The sequence below is a fragment of the Cololabis saira genome, chromosome 14 (assembly GCF_033807715.1).
Source record: "Cololabis saira isolate AMF1-May2022 chromosome 14, fColSai1.1, whole genome shotgun sequence".
NCBI lineage: Eukaryota > Metazoa > Chordata > Actinopteri > Beloniformes > Belonidae > Cololabis > Cololabis saira.
In genome coordinates, this window is record NC_084600.1 from 2,386,032 (window position 1) to 2,406,566 (window position 20,535).

Sequence of the window (20,535 nt, forward strand, 5' to 3'; positions counted from 1 at the left end):
TTCGGACTGACCTGGAGCTGCAGGAGGCCCAGCTGGTGTGCCCATGCTGCAATCCCCTCATCCAGACTGAGATGAGGAGAGCAGGAAAGAGAGAGCCGCCCTTCACCAGGATCACCTGCGGAGCGTAACCATCCAGCTGTTTAGCAAAGAACGCTGACCGGCCAGACCAAACGTAAGGGGCTGTTTTGTGTCTGGGCAGAGAAACATGGATAACACATTTAACTAGTTTAGTTTTACGTTTGTCTACTGCTGCATACACTTTGCTGTATCTTGATGACATGTTTTTCCACAACAGAAAACAGAGCCTTTCCTCATTTCCCACTTGACTAACCAGGGCGCAAATGTGAAGTCAGTTTCACATTGCTGCATCTCTGTGTGGGAAACATCAGAAGAGCTTGGTTTTCTGGTAGAGAGAAGTTATCCTAGTGTCTTGGGTTTTACTTTTTTCTCTATTCCTCTCCTTCTCTCTTACTAACCCGCACACACTCTTATCTTGGCCATAAAGCTACCAAGTTATTTTGTTCTCACTGGACAAAATCTCATCCACCATTTTGAATCACGCTAGAATGAGAGAGTCACCACGATGACTGAGTCAGCCATCTTTCCTTTTGCCACACCACATGTAAGGCATCGTGACACACACACACACCACACACATGCACTGACACACACACACACACACACACACACACACACACACACACACACACACACACACACACACACACACACACACACACACACACACACACACACACACACACACACACACACACACACACACACACACACACACACACACACACACACACACGTATATAATCTGAAGTTTGAGTTTAATGTTTAGTTAGTTGTTTGCTTATATGTAGTTTAGGTATCAGAACTTTTTACCAAGTATTATTTCATCATCTTTAATACTTGTGTAAATATATTCTTGTTCATTTGAATGAGAGAAGTTGTTTGTTTATTTTATACAGATTTGTAACATTTGCTGGTTGCAAAGGCCTGTGCTCTGACTCCTTCCTTCACTGTCACTCAATAGCGCCACCCCTGTTAACATTGAATAACAGCTACATTGAGACGGATTTAGCTGTTTATATGTTATTACCTGATACGTCAGGTGGTACCCCGTTTTGATGCATTCATTTTGATAATTCATCTTCATTATTAATAACTAACATAAGACAATTATTAATAACTCTCTAATAACTGAACCAGCAATCCCTTTTTTTGCACAGCACTGTTTGGGTAGAAAGTATTTACTTCAGCTATCCCCATCCTACCATCTGTCCTTCTGCTTTATCCTGGACAGAAAACCCGCCATCACTTCCTTGTCAACCCTGTTGCCTTCTCCAACATGTCCATTGAAGTCTGCACTAATCACCACTCTTTCATCTCTGGGGATACTCTCCATCACTTCATCAACCCCACTCCAGAATTTCTCCTTCTCCTCTAACTCCCATTCCATCTGCGGAGCATAACCACAAACAATACTGAATATTACCCTGTCAATTTCTAGCTTCAGACTCATCACTCTAACTGGCACTCTTTTCCCCTCCAGAATATTCCTAGCAATGTCATCCTTCAACATAACTCCCAACCACCTTTTTACCTGGTCTCCTGAACACACAGAATACCTACTGTACCTTCCTCCTCTGCATCATCGAAGACCAGGCGTGTCTGATCTGCTAATTAGCCAACTAATTGGTCCACTGTGGCTGGGCGTGGCAGACCCAGCAGTTTACCACAACAAACACTCTCAACATCATTACAACTACATGATAAACAAAGCCGACAAATAATCCAGAACGTTATGACACATTGAGATAGCACGATGGAAATGTGCAATGTGGTGCACACTGCTGGAAGTGAGACAGGTGTATCCCCATTAAAAATGAAAAAGTCAGTAAGCTATAAACTCAATGACAAAGACAGGATAAACAGGACAAAAACTTTCATCTGGCTGTTCCCAAAAAAAAAAAACCCTCAAAGGACGGTGCCCTAAATGTTTTAGATGTTTCCCTGCTTTAACACACCCTGGTAAAAATGCTATTAACACGAACGATGACTGATGATTTGAATCAGGTATGTTAAAACTGGGAAGCACTTAAAACATGCATGGCGCCCCTTGAGGACTGGAGTCTGACACGTGTCCCAATCAAAGAGGGACCCAAAGATGACTAGATTTGGTTTCATTTCTGTTTGTTTGGTCTTGATGCTCTCAAACATCACTTAATTACCAACCTGCTGTGACTGATGCTGATTAGAAACAAAGTGTTGTGTAAATTAAAAAAAAAACCATTAAATAACAGGTGTAACCATATTGACAGAGACAGTGAGTTTTTTATACATGGTGCAGTTACTGCAGCTAGAAGAAGAAAAAGCTGTGGATTTTAGACGTCAGTCCACAATGGAGTTTCACTTTGTATTGCTGCTGCAGGTTTCTACAATTACTGATCGTTTTTATAGAAAACCAAACCACGGAAGTAAGAAGAAGGAAGTGTTTATTTTTTCTCTATTCTCTTAAGCGCAAATATAGAAACATGATCATGTCCCTTGAACTACAGTGAAGTGTTTGTCCATTAGTGTAAAAGCAACAAAAGTTGCCTGTTTTAACTACAGTTACAGTTTACAGAGTTTCAAAACTGAGATACACCTCTGCTTATCAGGGTGACCTTAAATCAAAATAGATATTTGACTTAATAACTCATCTTGACTGTATGGTTCTGCATTTGTTATTTATTTATACATTTTTTTACTATTCTGCACAAAAAGAGGGGGCTACATTAGCTATTACTAAAAATGTGATTGCATATTGGTATCTTGTTCTGTTGAGCATATTTTGACATCTTAAATTAATGAGTTTTGGGCTACAACATGTACAACATGAGCTGAGTTGAGTTACCAAACACATGGAATATTATTGTGGCTAAACCGCTCTTTAAGTCATACTTGAACAAGTGTGACCAAGGTAAGACCAAGTTTATGTGCCGTTCTAAATCCTCCTGCATTGCCATATCCATTCATTCGGTGCACTTAGAAAATATGGTCGTTTTAAAAAACTGCATACTGTCAACTGTGCATACAAAGTATTAGTCATTGTGTATTGCCTACTGGTGGAGTGGTCACTGTTACAAAGTTGTATGTTAGGAAGTGGATCATATGACCGTTGTGCTAGCCTATTACAGTAGCGCTGCATTGCTTGCAAGTTGGCTGATCAGATGTCCTCTGGAAATGTTGTTGAACGTAGCAAACCACCTGTGTGCTTTTCACATACTGCAGATCATGCAGTTGCTCCCAACATCCTGCATACACTTTATCACAATCTGGCAAAATCAGCAGGCACTATTATGCAGTTTTGAAAACACCTTACATCTCTGAAAACGCAGAAAAAGTAAAAAGCCAGTGCAAATCACAGAAACAAATTTACAACACAGACAGACAAAAGTGTTGGAAGCTTGAGAACCATTTACCTATACAGACTGTATCTATACATTTTGTAATATGGAAGGTGATTAAAATAATTGACAGCATATCCTCCTGATGGGACATGCCTGGTACACCTCTCTAGCGAGGCGTCACAGGAAACATCCGATACAGATGTCCAAGCCACCTCAGCTGACTCCATTCAATGTGAAGGAGCAGCAGCTCAAATCCCAGCTCCTCCTGAGCTTCTCTCCCTATCTCTAAGGGAGCATCCAGCCATCGCTGCTCACCTCGGCTGCTTCTTTCCGCGATCTTGTCCTTTCGGTCATTATCCAAAATTCATCACCATAGGTGAGGGTAGGTGCGTACATTGACCAGAAAATGCACTCACCAGCAAATCGACCCAGCACATGCTGAAGGTCCTGGCAGGACAGGACAACATCATCTGCAAAAGCAGAGATGAAATCCTGTGGTTCCCAAACCAGATCCCATCCGGCCCCTGGCTACGCCTAGACATCCTGTCCATAAAAATTATGAACAGAACCAGTGACAAAGGGCAGCCCTGCACTGGGAACACATCCTATTTACTGCCAGCAATGCAAACCAAACTCCTGCTCTGATCATACAGAGACTGAACAACCCTTAGAAGAGGGCCCCGGACCCCATACTCACTGAGAACCCCCCACAGAATGGCACGAGGGACACGGTCAAATACCTTCTCCAGATCCACAAAGCACATCAAGCACCCTGCAGAGGGTATAGAGCTGGTCCAGTGTTCCACGACCGGGACGAAAACCGCATTGTTCCTATTGAATCCGAGGTTCGACTATGGGACATATTCTCCTCTCCAGTACGCTGGCGTAGACTTTCCTGGGGAGGCTGAGAAGTGTGATCAGGGGTGTCCAATGTCGGTCCTCGAGGGCCGGTGTCCTGCATGTTTTAGTTGTTTCCCTGCATCAACACACCTGATTCAAATTAGCGGTCGGATAGTCTTGATAGTCTGGATAGTTCTGTTGATGGCCAAGCTCTTTGTATCACGGTTTGATAAAAAAAGGGACATATCTAAAACATGCAGGACACCGGCCCTCGAGGACCGACTTTGGACACCCCTGCTGTAGGTGGAACACATTCTCTGGACCCCCTTTCTAAAAAAGAGGGTACACAACCCCGGTTTGCACTCCAGCGGCACTGTCCGCCTCTTCCATGCAATGTTGCAGAGCCATGTCAACCAAGACAGCCCTACAACAGAAAATTGAGGTACTCATTTGAACAGGTATGACATTTAGTTTATGCAATATTTACTTTCCTAGATCACTTATAAAGACTTGGTTGTAGGTCTTTAAGACGACTGCCCACCAATTGTTCATTTCTTTATTACAATAATAAGCACAACAATTGCAGTCTTTTCTTTCTTACCTTATCAATAATACCAGAGTATTAATACCTTGGTTATAGCTAATTATGAACACTTACACTGTCAAATGAAGACACCCATACTGCATATGAGTTTTACTTACTTTTGTAATGTACAATACATGTAGTTATCTATTGCGATTATTGGCTTGTAAGGTATAGTAAATAATTAAGAGATGATATAGGGCCTACACTAAATTAATCTTAGGACTATCGAATGGAAATATGTTCGGAAAGCTTGTAACTACCAGAGTAATGAATGCTAGTAAGTTGTTGCATAGCAAGTTGTGGGCGGCAACAAATGCGGTAACTGCTTCCTTGATTCTTTTAAAAGACCAAGACTATAAAAAGTAGATGCGTGTAAACCAGACATCTATGTGCAGAACATTTTAAAGGTCAGTTTCAAGTAGCAAGTGACGATCACACAGCTCTATATGTGGTAAGTGAGGATTCTGTTGAGTTCACTGAGCACATCATTGAAGACTTTCAGTGCTTTCTGGATGATTTCATAATTTTCATTTAAACGGTCTTATTGCATAAAGATAAAATCTAAATCAAAATGTTTAAATGTGTTTCTTGCAGAGACAATGATTCCAGTATATGTGACCGTAGTAGCAATTCTGGGATCAAACGCTCTAGGACAAGGTAATTAAATCAAACGCTGTGGTGAAATGATGCAAGAGAAAATCAATTTAAATCTGATTTTGATGAAGGAAGAAGATTTTTGAAATAAGGTTTTATTAATCATTTAAGTATTTTTAGGTATTTATGGTTGTTTTCCTCAGTAATACAATATTGCTATTATAATTAAAATGTATAATTAAAATCTACGCATTTTATATGAAGTGAATGTTTTACGTTCCTCTGTCTTCCAGGTGTAATTGAATGCAGTTTTTCTGGCTCATCTGAAACCCGTCAGTGTTTTGGTGCAGTTGGACAGCCACTCATTTTTCATCTGCCAAATACAGAAAATGTAGAGATTAGATTGACAAAAGATGCTAAACACCGGATTTTAAAGGCAATCAGCGAAAGGTTAATGTACCTGAATGAAGATTTTCTAAGACAGACAGGAAATATCTACAATAGAACAATCACATTCGGTAACGCCATGAAGAAACACTCGGGAGATTACCTGCTGCAAGAATTCACAGCTGAGGGCAAAAATCTGAAAAATGTCAATCTGCATCTTAAAATACATGGTAAGTGATATTTTTGTACACCGTTTATATGCAAATATATACCACTTTTAAATTTTATTCTAAATTGTATTAAATTATAAAAAGAAAACATAACAAATATATACACAAAATAAAACCACACAAAGTAAAGAAAAAAATAACTACTGTAGATTTAACTCTTTTTCAGAAGACTGTCATATGCAAATGTTTTCAGATGTTTGCAGTTATAAAATCAGGATTAATTTTTAATGTTTCTAAATGATGAAACACAAATGATTCACTTGTATTTTAAACAGTGCTGAGCAGGGAATTTTGTGTTCTAGTATACTTAATATTTGCCGGACAAAAGGATGTTTAACTGGATCCATTAAAAATGAAACTTGGTCATCAGTATTTTTAAGGATTATGGTAGAGCTGTTCTGTTATTTTTATTTCCGAACTCTAATTTTGTAAATGTACAATTACATATTACAAGTTTATTAACATAACTTCTTCAAAGAAGTAAATAACATAAATGTTGAGGAGTATACAACTGCTATTCCTCATATATTCTTAAATACTTCATAGTCTTAGATAATATATGTAAATATCCACAAACAGACAAAATTGGACCCTTACAAGAAACAATCAGACCAATGGAGTATATCGAATATGATTAAACCAGAACAGTCATGGAAATAAATACACACAGTTTGTGTCAGCAGCACGCTTGTGATTTTTAAATCCACTGTTATCTGTGATTGATATTTAATGATTCGATTTTTTTAAATCATATTTGCCTATTAAATGTTTGATATATGACTTGATGTTTATTTCCAGCTCCAGTGTCAGTGCCAGCTGTGTCTCAGACTTGTTTGTCACCAGAGAAAATGACAGTCACATGTTCCTCTGAGGGAGACGCAGTCGAGTTCATTTTCACTTTGGACAATCAATTACTGTTACAAACTAGAAATCACAACCAGTCCCTGAGCAACAGCACAGCTGAAGAACCCAGCGTTTCCAGGATTTCCATTGACCTACATGGACAGCTGACCGGAAACTTCATGTGCCAAGTTAGGAACAATGTCAGCGAACATGAGACAGTTCTTAACCTGACAGCCTGCAAAGGTACAGTACTTGATGCTTCCTATATTAAAATAAAGGACTTCATATTTAAATTATTGAAATCTATAGAAGTTTTTAGAAGCTTTCTCTTTTTAATACTACAGTTGTGTGTGTCTATGTATGCGTGTGTTACGATTATATTATATTATAATAATAATAATAATGCATTTAACTTGTAACGCACTTTCCATTCAATGAATCTCAAAGTGCTACACTTAGGGTGCTACACCATTATTCATTCATACACATTCTCTCTGGTGGTGGTGAGCTACGTTTTGTAGCCACAGCTGCCCTGGTGCAGACTGACAGAAGCGTATATTATTATATAAATAATCATTAAATCAAGTGTCAAGAGATTTTTGTTTTCTTGCATCTTCTAGGTTTTGAGGGCGTTTATGTTGCGGCATTAGCTGTCCTCCTTCTCTTTCTTTTTATGACTTTGAGTTTTGTTCTATTTAAAATTTGTAAAAAATCAAGACCCATACATGTTTGTAGCAGGGCGGGTGCTACGGGGGCCCGACCGACACGGAGAGGACACAGAGTTTCAGTGCACAACCACTTTATTTCCACCACACCCAGGACACACGTGCTTTGGCTTCAGCAGCCTCTCCAACAGCAGCCTCTCTCTGGAGTTCAGCTGCTCCTTAAAGGGGACATATTATGGCATTTAATGTATATTTTAAACAGGCCTTGAATGTCTTAAAAACAATCTAAAGCTTGTTTTTCCTACATAAATCAGAAATCCAGCCTGTGGGCCCTGTCACTAGTTTTACCGCTTCTAACCCCTTTTTCTGTGCTCCATTCTAAGGGAAGGGGGGGGGGGGGGGTATGATAATGAGGCTCTGTGCTGATTGGCGCTCTGAATGACGTGTAGCAGGGGAGGAGCATAAACCTCGCCAGAGCAGCCCGAGCCTGTAAATAAATCACAACACTGAATTTTCACAAATGGCAACTTTATTGTTAAAGGTATTGTGACATAATTTTTAACATGCTTTTAACACTATTAAAAGTCTTGGCCAATATCCCTCAAATGTGTCTAAAAGGGTGTAACAAGAAAAACTTCACTCCAGTACTCCATGCCTGGCTTTTTATGACGGTGTTGTTTTGCGCAGTGAAAAACGCGTCCTTTTCCCCCTTTCCTGTCAATCATTGCCCCGCTCCTCCTCCCAACCCCCTCCAACCCAACTGCTACACACTTCTGCCGTCTCCACACACACGCACGCACACCGAACCACAAACACCCACACACACAGCCCAGACAGGGCGACTACAGCCCGGGGATGTCCGTGACCAGAGGACTCGACTGGAAGGCAGCACCGTAGCTCCCCGCAAGCAATACGCTAAGAACGGCGTCGGAGAGTTAAGCCGGGAGCGACAGGCGAAGCATGCACGGAAAAGAAGCACGGCAAAGCAGTCCACCGCAAACAATCACAAAAATAAAGGCATGCGAAGCAGCAGTGTCCCCTTATCTTAAGTCCAGTCAGTGGCCGCGGGTCTTTTTAGCAGTTGTCCTCCGGTGATGAGAACAGAGGGGGCTCTAAACAGCTCCGTGTTAAGCCTGATTTATGGTTCCGCGTTAAATCGACGCAGAGCCTACGCCGTAGGGTTCAGCATACGGTGCGCGTTGCCGCGTAGGCTCTGCGTCGGTGTAACGCGGAACCATAAATCAGCCTTTATGGTGCGCTGGAGAGGAGAGGAGACAGGGAGCTGGGTGGAGGGGGCGGTGATTTAGCGGACCGTTACGTAACGGTCCGCCACCAAACCAGATGCGCCGTTTTTGCATAATTATGCGGAAAATCCCAGAAAGCACACAATACACTGAATGTTAAAAGTTCGGTTTTTTTGGGTGTAATTGATGTCACCCAACAAAACACAAAAAATCAAGAAAAATTTGTTTTTCATGTCACAATACCTTTAAAAAAATAAAATATGAGTTGTATATAAATAACATTTATGCGCTATTTCAGCCGGATCTGCCCGGCGGATGCTGAACGCTGCCCCGCAACCCCACGGCGGGCGCCCGGCGTGGGGTTGCGGGGCGCATCGCCCATTACCGGTGATCAAACCGACAGATCTCGCTGAAAATCTCGGAGGGTGAAGCTGATCCAGCCTGGGACGTACCCCAGAAATCCCTGCTCCCAAAGCGGCTGGGAACCTGGACAATTTAGTCGGAAACCCCGCTTTGGGAACCAGGAAGTACGCTGGAGCAGCGCGCATCACCGCGGCTTTAACCGGGGAATCTGACCGGTTCCGACCGGCCGGGACCGCAGGAACCCGCCTGGACTGGTAGCAGGGACTCCCGGAGACTGACCAGCGGAATTTCAGCCGGATCTGCCCGCTGGCGCAGCATCCGCCGGCGTGCAACCCCACGGCGGGCGCACAGATGGGCTCCGCGGCGCATCGCCCGTTACCGGTGATCAAACCGACAGATTTGGCTGAAAATCTCGGAGGGTGAAGCTGATCCGACCTGGGACGGACCCCCGAGGACCCAGCTCCCAAACCACCCGGGAACCTGGATGATTTAACCCGGATCCGCTCCGCCGCGGCGCCGCGTCCGACAGGCTCAAAGAAGGACCGCTCCAGCCGGCGTAGAGAGCTGGTTGTGGGCGTGGTTTCAGCAGCGGAGGCCCAACCTCAGATTTTAATCGGCTAAAAAAAAACCACATGACACTAGGGGATTCTGTCCGGCGGGGGTCAGACACCTTGCAGAAATTCATGGTATTTTGTCTCCCCTGTGCTGGCAGGGTGAGGGGAGACCACTTTATATATGTTAAAACAAGAAAAAACGTGTTTTTCATAATAGGTCCCCTCTAAGAAGGCAGGCAGGGTGGAGAGGTTGATTGGACACACCTGTGTCCAATCTACTGAGTGGCTCCTCCACCCTGCCACACACCCCCATCGCCACACTCAAGCCGAGGTCCACCGGGCCGAGCCAACTCCCCCCCGCCCCCCTCGGAGCGGGAGAGGAAGCCAGGAACCGCTGTTTGTGCCTCTGGGCCTTCCTGGTTTGTCCGACCACCGGGAACGGTCGGGAGGTCGCCCTCGGCGTCGGGCCGTCCAGCGGGACCGTTCGGGAGGTCGCCCTCGGGCCGGTCCCCAGGACTGGTCGGGAGGTCGCCCTCGGCGACGGGCCGACCGCCGAGAAAGCCGCTCTCGGGAACGGGCCCAGGGTTGCCTCGGGCCAGATGGCATCCGCGGCCGTGGCCGGGGTGCGTCCAGGACCATCCCCTCCCCGATGCAGCACTGCTCCGGCAGCTCGTTGTGTCTGTAGGAATTTTTAGGGCCCAAGCACTTACAGCGCAAACGCCCTATTTTATCTGTAGGAATTCTTTATTCTTTATTCTTTATCCTTCTGAGGAAAGGAGGGCCTTTTTGCCCCCCTAAACATGCCCCAAAAGTCACCAAATTTTGCACGGAAGCCAGGCCTGGCAAAAAATTTGATATTTCATGGTTTGCATTAATGGGCGTGGCAAGATGGCTCAACAGCGCCCCCTAGAAAACTTTGTGCCTCAAGCCCCACAATACGGTTTGACGTACATGCACGAAAATTGGTACACACCTGTATCATGTCGCAACTTAAAGAAAAGTCTCTTGGCGCCATGGCCGAAACCGAACAGGAAGTGTGCCATTTTGAATTAATCGTGTCATTTTGGCGAACTTTATGCCATTTCTTCAGCCACTTCAGAACCCGAACCGTAACGTGCACCCAGGTGTGTTATACATCAAAATGTGCGTCTCCATCCTGCGACAACGCGCATTACTTTTCTCAGTCAAAAGCGTTACAATGGCGACGCTAGACGCCAAAAAGCACACCCACCCTTCATCTGATTGGTTTAGACAGAAAAAACGTTGTGCTTCAAGCCATGGCCGAAACCGAACAGGAAGTCGGCCATTTTGAACATTTTGAAATAATCGCGTAATTTTGGCGCAATTTAAGCCATTCCTTCGGCAGTTAATACGGCCCGAACCGTAAAGTGCACCCAGGTGTGTTATACATCAAAATATGCGTCTCGATCCTGCAACGACGGGCATTACTTTTCTCTTTCAAAAAGCCTTACAGTGGCGACGCTAGATGCCACAGTAAAAACTGAGACCGATGACACCAGCCACTCTGTATTCAGTCCTTGACCTTCGTTGGCCTGAATTAGCCCCGCCCCTTCTTCCGATTGGTTGTCCCTATTTTCTGTTATAACTTTTGAATGGTTTGACATAGAGAGTCGTGGGTGGTGTCATCAGACTCGATATTGAGTCCTTGACCTTTATTGGTCTAAATCAGCCCAGCCCCTTCTTCTGATTGGTTGTCCCTATTTTCTGTTATAACTTTTGAATGGTTTTACATAGAGAGTCGTGGGGGGTGTCATCGGCCTCGGTTTTGAGTACTTGACCTTCATTGGTGCAAATCAGCCCCACCCCTTCTTCTGATGGGTCGATATTTCATAGTTCCTATTTTCTGCCATAACTTTTACTGGTTTGACATAAAGAGTCTTTGGTGGTGTCATCAGACTTAGTTTTGAGTCCTTGACCTTAATTGATGCAAATTGCACGCATGAAGGCCCCTTCATCGCTGCTTGCAGCTCTAATTTGAATTGTTCTTGCAAAATGTTAATGTTATGTTACATAAGGCTGGGACTTTGGCGCGTTCATTTCGATTAATTAATTACAGAAAAAATAGCGCGCTAGAAAAAATAGCGCATTTTAATCGCATTTGTTTTTTCCCCTCGGAACGTTTCTCACGGGACGACTTTCACACGGACGGCGCACCAACCAACCAGACCCCTTGAGAGAGAGGCTGCGTCCGAAATCACATACTTCCACCCTAATGATATTTACTGATATTTACTCAGTAAATATCAGTGTGCCGAACATAAGTATACTTTTTAGTATACATTTTAGTATGGCATTTCGGACGCACTGAGATAGTTATGACACTTAAGTGGACTCCCATTGTAAGCTCCGCGGCGAGATCAAAGCGTTTTACAACTCTCTCTCTCAAGGGTTCTGCAACCAACGTGCATTAGTGTTACAGGGAAGTGCGGCCGTCGTCATAACACAAGCTAAGTTGTTACCACCTACGTTAAAGATGAATGAAGTCGCAGACGAAAAGGGTCTTGTTGATCCCGTGGATGGGAAATTTAGTTTTAAAAAACGGATGGATGGAAGCGTGCTCTGTTTTCTAATGTGTTTCCATGTTCTGGAATGTACTTGAAACAGTTGAAAGTATTTTGTTATATTTAGGTGTTGTTTACAGAAGGTCCTTGACTATAGGCTACCTATCTCATTCAATGTGCATACTGCATATATTTAATTTATTGCACTTTATAGCAAATTGCACTGATTTGTTCTTGGTGAAGCACCACCTTGATAAAAATAAACTGTTTCATAAATTGAACATATGTTTTCACTAGTCAATTATTCACTCGTATACAAAAATCCATTTGAAACAAACAAAAAACGGAAATATCATTGTTCTCAGGTCTAAAATTGATATGCGTTCAATTTGCGATTAATTCATTACAAAGCCTGTAATTAATTTGATAATTTTTTTTAATGGAGTCCCAGCCCTAATATATATATATATATATATATATATATATATATATATATATATATATATATATATATATATATATATATATATATATTTTGTTACAAACCTGGCTCACAGTTTGCAACAAAAGAGAGTCTCCACACACAATTCAAGGTACAAAAAGGTGATTTATTTAACTAAATATACTCCCAAACGAAAGTAAAGTATGTTGTCATGTTGTGAGTGTATGCAGTGAGTGTGTGTATGTGTAGATGTGTGTAAAACAGAATAAACAACCAAAGCAAACCCAAATTACACCATGTTGGCCAAGTGGCTGTCAGCTGCTCAATCAGGGAGAGAGTGAGCAGGCTGACAACTGAGCCATTTTATAACGGTGAGACCACACCCTCAGGTGTGGCCAATAAGGTTGGACGGCCGCCCTCTTCAGCCACAAGGACAGGAACTGCTGTGAAGACACACACAAATTAGTAAGGCCGTCACAATATGTATATATATATATATATATATATATATATATATATATATATATATATATATATATATATATATATATATATATATATATATGTATATGTATGTATGGGTGTATGCTTATGTATGGGTATATATGTATAACATTCTCAATTCTTTGTTTTGTTGTTTTGTTTTCTTAAACTTCTCATGAAGTGTGTTTTTTTTTACATGTACAAAAATAAAATAAATCAAATCAAATCAAATTTGGCAAACATGTTGGTAGACTATCTTTAGCAGCTTTGATGAAAATGTGAAGAAAAAAAAAACATTTTTCAAAAAGTCAACACGATTTAAAATCCTTCTCCTTACATATAAAGCTCTTAGTGATCAAGCTCCATGAAATCTTAAAGAGCTGCCAGAGGACGATCTCTCCCTCAGACGACAGGGTCACTTGGTTCCTAGAGTTTCTGAAAGTAAAATGGGAGGTATAACTTTAGTTATCAGGCGTCTCTCCTCTGGAACCAGCCGCTAGTTTGTGTTTGGGAAGCAGAGTCCTCTTTAAGATTAGCCGGAAAACTATCATTTTTAGAAAGCTTATAGTCAGGGACGACTCGGACGACTTAGGTGCCCTGAAACATCCGTTACTCATGCTGCTGGAAGCCAAGACTGCTGGCAGACCTCCAGTGATGCCCCTTTCTTCTACTCCAACTCTGATAATGACATAATTGTTGTTAACTTGTGTTCCTTCTTCCAGGCAGATGTTTCTGATCTGTTGTTGTGGCTTTTCTTTCCTCTTTAATTTCCTCTCAACCCCCAACAGGTCGAGGGAGACGGCTGCCCTTTCCAAGTCTGGTTCTGTTAGAGGCTTCCTGAGTCCGGTTCTGTCAGAGGTTTCCTGATTCTGGTTCTGTCAGAGGTTTCTTGAGTCTGGTTCTGTCAGAGGTTTCCAGAGTCTGGTTCTGTTTGAGGTTTCTTGATTCTGGTTCTGTCAGAGATTTCCTGATTCTGGTTCTGTCAGAGGTTTCCAGAGTCCAGTTCTGTCAGAGGTTTCTTCCTGTTAAAGGGGAGTTTTTTCTCTCCACAGTCGTCTGGTACTTACTCAGGACGGGAGAAAAGTTTTGATGCATCTGCTGGTTTCCTTAGTGAAGCATAATAGTTGTTATTTTACTGTATTCATTGGATTCATTTAGAAAGGAGTTGAACTGTATTGTTGAAGTGCATTGAGATGATATTTGTCATGATTTGCTAAAAAAGCTGAATTGAAATTAAATGAAATGATCAATTCTGCGATCACATGCAACTTTGTTTTTTCTTCCAGAACCAGTGTCAGATCCAAATGTGTCTCAGACGTGTTTGTCACCAGAACAGATGAACATCAGCTGTTCAGCTGAAGGAGATGGAGTGAAGTTCACTTTATCTCTAGACGACAACGAACTGATGCAGACCAGAGAGGGAAGTACAGGAAAACTAAATGTTTCAAACGTTAGTTTCATCTTACACGGTCAACTGGTAGGAAAGCTGGTGTGTCGGGTTCAGAACGATGTCAGCAGTGAACAGACGTCCATCCAGCTTACAAGCTGTAACGGTACGTCCTTCATATCAAATAAAATGTACTTATTTACATACTTGATTTAATTTCATTGCTCAATATTGTTTTTTTATGACTATAGTTTTTTCATTCACTGAAAAGGTATCTTTGTCCATTTCTAATTTGTGATGATGTTTCTATTTTGTAGATGCAAGTTGTACCCTTATTCCTGTGGCCGTAGCCGTGGTAGCAGGTCTGGTTTCTCTGCTTGTGGTTTCAGCTATTTTTCTTGGTATCAAGCACTTCAAAAGGAGAACAAACCAACCAAGAAGTGTGAAAGAAGGCAAGTTCAATTTTCCCTTTGCCTCATATAAGACCATACTAAAAAATATTTTACATTTAGTCTGTAATATAAACCTATTCCTAATGACAATGACATTCCTTTTCCAATTTTCCAATTTTATGTCAATCTGAATGTGAATATTATTATTTTCGTGCCTGGAAATGGCTGATTTGACAACTTTTCACGAGAACTACATTAATAGAAGTCAACATTTCTCAGTGAATTTGATTACCAGATTAAGATAAAGTTAAAGTGTCTAATTCTATTTCTTTCAGGTAATGCAGGAGATGAAAATGTGTACTCAGACGTCATATATTTCAAAGCTAAAGACTAAACTTTGCATTATGTTTTAATGGAATAAAAAAAAAGATCCCTTCATCTGTTTAATTCAAATAGTACATTTGACTGATGAATGAGATAAGTGTATGATTAATAAATGACAGGGTAGTATTATTTGAAATGTTGAAAATAAAACATTAGTGAGGCAACACTTGTTTGTGGCTACTTATCAGATAGGGTAAACAGAGGTGTTGTATTAAAATATTCTAGTTTAAATCATAAATATGCTTCCTGAAATGTATTCTGTCAAAGATTTTATATTTCAACTGACTCCTGTATGTGTCAATTGTATGTTTAAGATTTAAAAAATTGTATCATGTTCATAATCATTATAAATTGATGTAATACCATTCAAACTCTTGAAGGCTAAAACTTGTATAGGCTTACTGTGGTATTGGGAAAAGAAAGACTTGATGGATGAATTTATTTGTCATTAGTAATTTAAATATGATTTGCTACTAATAGTAAGAGATGAAGCTGTGTGATCATGTCTGATATTGAATATCAATTTTTTCAGGTATTGGCTAAGAAAAAAATAAAAATAAAATAAAAATACTTTTTTTCCCTTTCCCCCCCTCTCTCTCTTTTTTATTAAATCTTATCTATGTGTGTGTGTGTGTGTGTGTGTGTGTGTGTGTGTGTGTGTGTGTGTGTGTGTGTGTGTGTGTGTGTGTGTGTGTGTGTGTGTGTGTGTGTGTGTGTGTGTGTGAAATCTATACAAAAATACTCATATTACTTCAGAAAAGAAAATAAGTAACAATATTTTTTTTTCACGAGTCATTATTCGATACGCTGCAATGATCATTATTGACCACATGATGGCGACAAAGTCTACGACAGGTGACATATGAAGTAACAAGTGCAACAATCTGCAGATCCTCCTGTTAATATTTATTAATATCTAAATAATTTGAAAGAACAGATTAGACAAATTTGCTTTGCTCATTAAAAAAATAGAGGACTCACACAGTGTGTACCCCTCAGCAGATATCAACATATAGCATGCTGATATTTATAAGGAACATATCATTTTCTGGCCTGCTGTTGTAGCCAAGACCACCAGATCCCGATACGAAAGGAAGAAATTGGCCTTGGCCAAGAGTGCGACGAAGCAACTTCTCTCCGTCTTCTCAGAGCTGCTGGATGAGGTGCCGTGCTCATGGAGAGACCACCCTCTCAGCAGCAGGAGCCCGGTTCCCGGGGCCTCATCCCTCGACTGTGAGGCGATGGAGAGCCTGGATCTGCTGCGCATGCCTTAGATGGAGCCACTCGTTGCAGCGCACCTTCATGGCAGCCGGCTGTCAGTGGTGTCCTCCAGGAGCCCCAGCCTGCCCTCCAAGTCTGACTGTTTTCAGTCAGCCCTGACTGAAAAGACATAAAAGGCGGCTGCGCTTTCAGCCAGAGCGCTCAATGTCCTTTCCCTGCTCACAGCTTATCAAGATGAGTTGTGTGAGGCTTTTGCGCAGACTCAGGATCCAGCTACATGGGAGGAGATTCTGGTAATCACCGACCTGTGTCTCTGTGTCTAACGCTGTGCGGTTCAGGCCACGGGGAAGGCGCTGGGGAATATGGTTCTGCAGGAATGTGCCTGGTGGCTCAAACTCGCCAGCCTGTCAGACAGGGAAAAGGACGACATTCTGGACATGCCCATTGTCCCGGAGGGAATTTTTGGCTTTGCGTTGGACCTGATGCAACGGCGGTGTGAAGCCAAAAAGAAGGAACATGATCTCTCCAGCTTTGCCTCCCTAGGAAGTCCCTAGCTCCCACTCCACCTGCGCAGCAAAAAACCTACGCACAGACTGCCTCGCAGGCTTCACTGTTTAAAATACAGAAACAGTCAAAACCACGGCTCGACCCGCCCCCCATGCCCAGCCGGGCGGGCTGGCCCAAGAAATCCTCGGTTGCAGCTCCACCAGCACAGCCCGAGCAAGCTGCCTACAACCAGGCCAGGAAAAAGAAGAGAGTGACCTGACCACCCCTCTCTTCATCGGTGATGCAGCTGGAAGTTTCCTGTTCACCAGATCCACCTGTTTCCCCCTTCAGGGGCCCAACACGCCCCCATCTCCCGGTTGCCACAGCAAACCGGGAGAGATGGACGGCGGAGGGTTCAGTAGTTGCCCCTACAAGCCCGCATAATCAGACATGTTTCCGCAAAGAAAATAAAGTGTGTCCCACTGCCACATCCAGCACGGTGGCAACACCTGCTGTCCCCCTCCAGTGGGAAGCCACGTCTTTCCCTCGAAAGGGGGCTATGTGAGTCCCGCCGTTGCGCTGTCCTCACGGGCAGTGCTCAGTGGCGCCCGGGGACCAGGTCACTGTTCCACCAAGTGTCATCGCACCGCAGATGGCGCCTCTCATGATGGAGGGACCGCACTGTGTGTCCACTCTCTCCCCCAGATAGGAGAGATGGGCTCAGCTTTTTCCGGGGGATGTGAGGATGATTTTGAAGCCCAACCCGGCATTTGTCCCTAATATGGTCGGTTCATGTTCTCCTACTGACCTCTTGCCTGTCCCACCAGGTGAGCTGGGGGTGCATGCATTATGTCCAGTCCGTGTGGTGCGCACTTACATGGATAGGACGAGGGGTTTCAGGAGGAGCGACCAGCTCGTTAGTCTCCCGGGCTAATCCTCATACTGGGAAACCTGTCACAAAGCAGCGCCTTTCCCACTGGGGGAGTGACTGCTTTGGCTTATACGAGTTAGGGTTTGCAGCCACCTGTGGGCTTGCGTGCACACTCGACTCGGAGCCTGCCCGCATCCTGGGCCTTATGCAGTTTCTGTTCAGGACATCTGTGCTGTGGCGAGTTGGTCCTCGCCTCTCACTTTTGTCCGTTTCTATATGCTGGACGTCTCCGCTCTGTGTGTGGCATCTGCTGTTTTGCTGTCCTGATTGGAACAGAGCATTTTTCCCTGTGGGTTGGTGGACGCTGGATAATCTTATCTGGCAATACGGGAGCAACCATATCCCATAGTGAGACATCGAGCAATATATGATAAAAGAGAACTTTAGAGTATTTACATAACCCCAGTTCTCTGATTAATATGAGTGAGATGTTTCAGCAGACAATCCTTCTTGCTTCGGCGAGTTAGAAGAGGTGCTTATCTTGAATGACGTGGTGTCGTCCCCACGGGATATTTAAGGTAGGTGGTACTACCGGCGGCGGACGGAGACGTTTCACCAGCCAATCAGGATTGGCGTAATGAGATGAATGATTCTGAGGTCTGCAGAGGGGCGTGCATCCCATAGTGAGACATATCACTCATATTAATCAGAGAACCAGGGATATGTAAATAACCTAAGTTTTGGAGATTAAATCACATTTGCAGCTACCTCTAGTGGTCAGTCAAGGAACTACAACAAATCTTAGTTCTGCTTGAGCCTCAACCGAGGTTAGATGGTTGGAGCCGGGGGAGATAACGGTTATTCCAAGAATTAAAACCCGCTGTTCTGACAGTTTCAGTGAGTTTAGGGTGAAATTAGGTGAGAGCACCAAGTGTAACACGTGACCTTTAGAGTGTGTGGTCTATTTCACAGACTGAGTGAGGTTAAACAAGTCTACCAGGTCAGAAATGTGAGAATGGTTTTAAGTTCGTTTTAAGTTCTGGTTTTTGTCATCAGCTGGAGCTGCGAGCGTCTCAGAGTAAAACAGCCCGTCTACATCACTTTTTTAATTCTCTCGGCAGCCACCAGGTTTATGAACATCTGCACCTCAGAGTTGGATCACCAAACAGACGTTTTGCGCTTTATAATAAAATCGCTGCGAGCCGCGGGTCGCTCTCGCGCTGACTCCCGCTTCCTGATTCAAACGTCTGACGGCCCCGCCCCCCGACCAATCAGGGGCGCGGAGGGTGGTGACGTCGGAAATAGTCCCTGCTCAGCCCTGATAGAACCTCGCTAGAATGGTTACAGAAAAATGTATCGGCTTGGAGCGGCTCTACCCGTCTCAGCCCGAATTCAAAAGCGCAAAAAACTTTTATGCCAACCTCAAGGAGGCATATACATCATCCCCCCTTCCACCCCTGGGAAGATATGATCACGATCTGATACACCTTCTCCCCCTGTATCAGCCTCTGGTACACAGACAACCAGCAGTCACCCACACCAGACGGATCTGGTCCGAAGATTCTCTGGAGATTATGGTGTGGGATGTGTTCTGTGAGGACTACGGGGAGGACATCGACAGTCTCACCAGCTGTGTCGCGGACTACATACACTTCTGTGTAGACTCCACCATACCCACCAAGACAGTCAGAGTGTTGGCAAACATCAAACCATGGATCACCCCTGAGATTAAAGACCTGGGGCCTCATTTATAAAGCTTGCTTGCGCACAAAACAGGGCTTGAAAGATGCGCACACCACCTTCTATGCCAAGGTTGGGATTTAAAAAAAAAAAATTAACTGAAAAATGTGTGTATCTCTACGCCAACCCTGACCCTCGCCCACGAACATTTTGAAAATATGGGGAACTGGCGACGCAGGCGGTGAGGTGGTGAAATGAAGCCAGATTCATGTCATACTTTTAATGTCATCACATATCAGACTTATAATATAATAGCGCTGATCGTGTCCCTCTGTGTTTGAAGCACAGCGTCAGTCAGGACTCTGCTGCTGCAGCCGCGGTGCAGGACACCCCCCAGGGAACCTCCTCGTCACCCACTCCATTCCAAACGTAGAGTGACTGAGGACAGAACAAATGAGTGCCGGTCCACTCTACGGAGCCCCTAAAGGGACACAGATTTTTTAAATATATATATATAATGAGTTTTACGCGTGCGTGAAACCTTTACGCGCACACGTTAGTCTAAATTATGGTTCCGCGTTAAAACGACGCAGAGCCTACGCTGTAGGGTCTGCGTTGGTGTAACGCGGAACCATAAATAAGTCTTAAAGGTTTCACGTGCGCACGTAAAACTCATTATATATATAAAAAAAATACGTGTGCCTTTAGGGGCTCTGTACCTCTTGGCCTCCACCTTCAAATCACACCACTTCTCTTTTTTCTGCACCATCTGTCCGTGGCACTCACGGCGTTTAGCGCAGCAACGATGTGCTGCCACTCACTCGCTTTATTTTATCCTATTTATACTTTTACTGTGACCACCAAATAATGTGGTTTTCCTGGCCTCCACCTCATCCACAACATCTCGATCTCAGTCTCCGTGAAATTTAGTGGCACGGTGGCTCCACACGTCTCATTCAT

The 20,535-nt window shown here is 43.4% G+C and overlaps 1 protein-coding gene across 1 annotated transcript; it reads left to right on the forward strand.

Annotated features, from left to right (window-relative positions):
• Nucleotides 1-5,426: 5,426 nt before the first annotated feature.
• LOC133460204 (uncharacterized) lies at nucleotides 5,427-15,807 on the forward strand. Its single transcript, XM_061740778.1, has 6 exons — nucleotides 5,427-5,484; nucleotides 5,715-6,038; nucleotides 6,837-7,124; nucleotides 14,441-14,707; nucleotides 14,859-14,993; nucleotides 15,269-15,807. Exons 1-6 carry the CDS (start codon nucleotides 5,427-5,429, stop codon nucleotides 15,325-15,327), a joined length of 1,131 nt encoding a protein of 376 aa, XP_061596762.1. The 3' UTR covers nucleotides 15,328-15,807.
• Nucleotides 15,808-20,535: the final 4,728 nt, after the last annotated feature.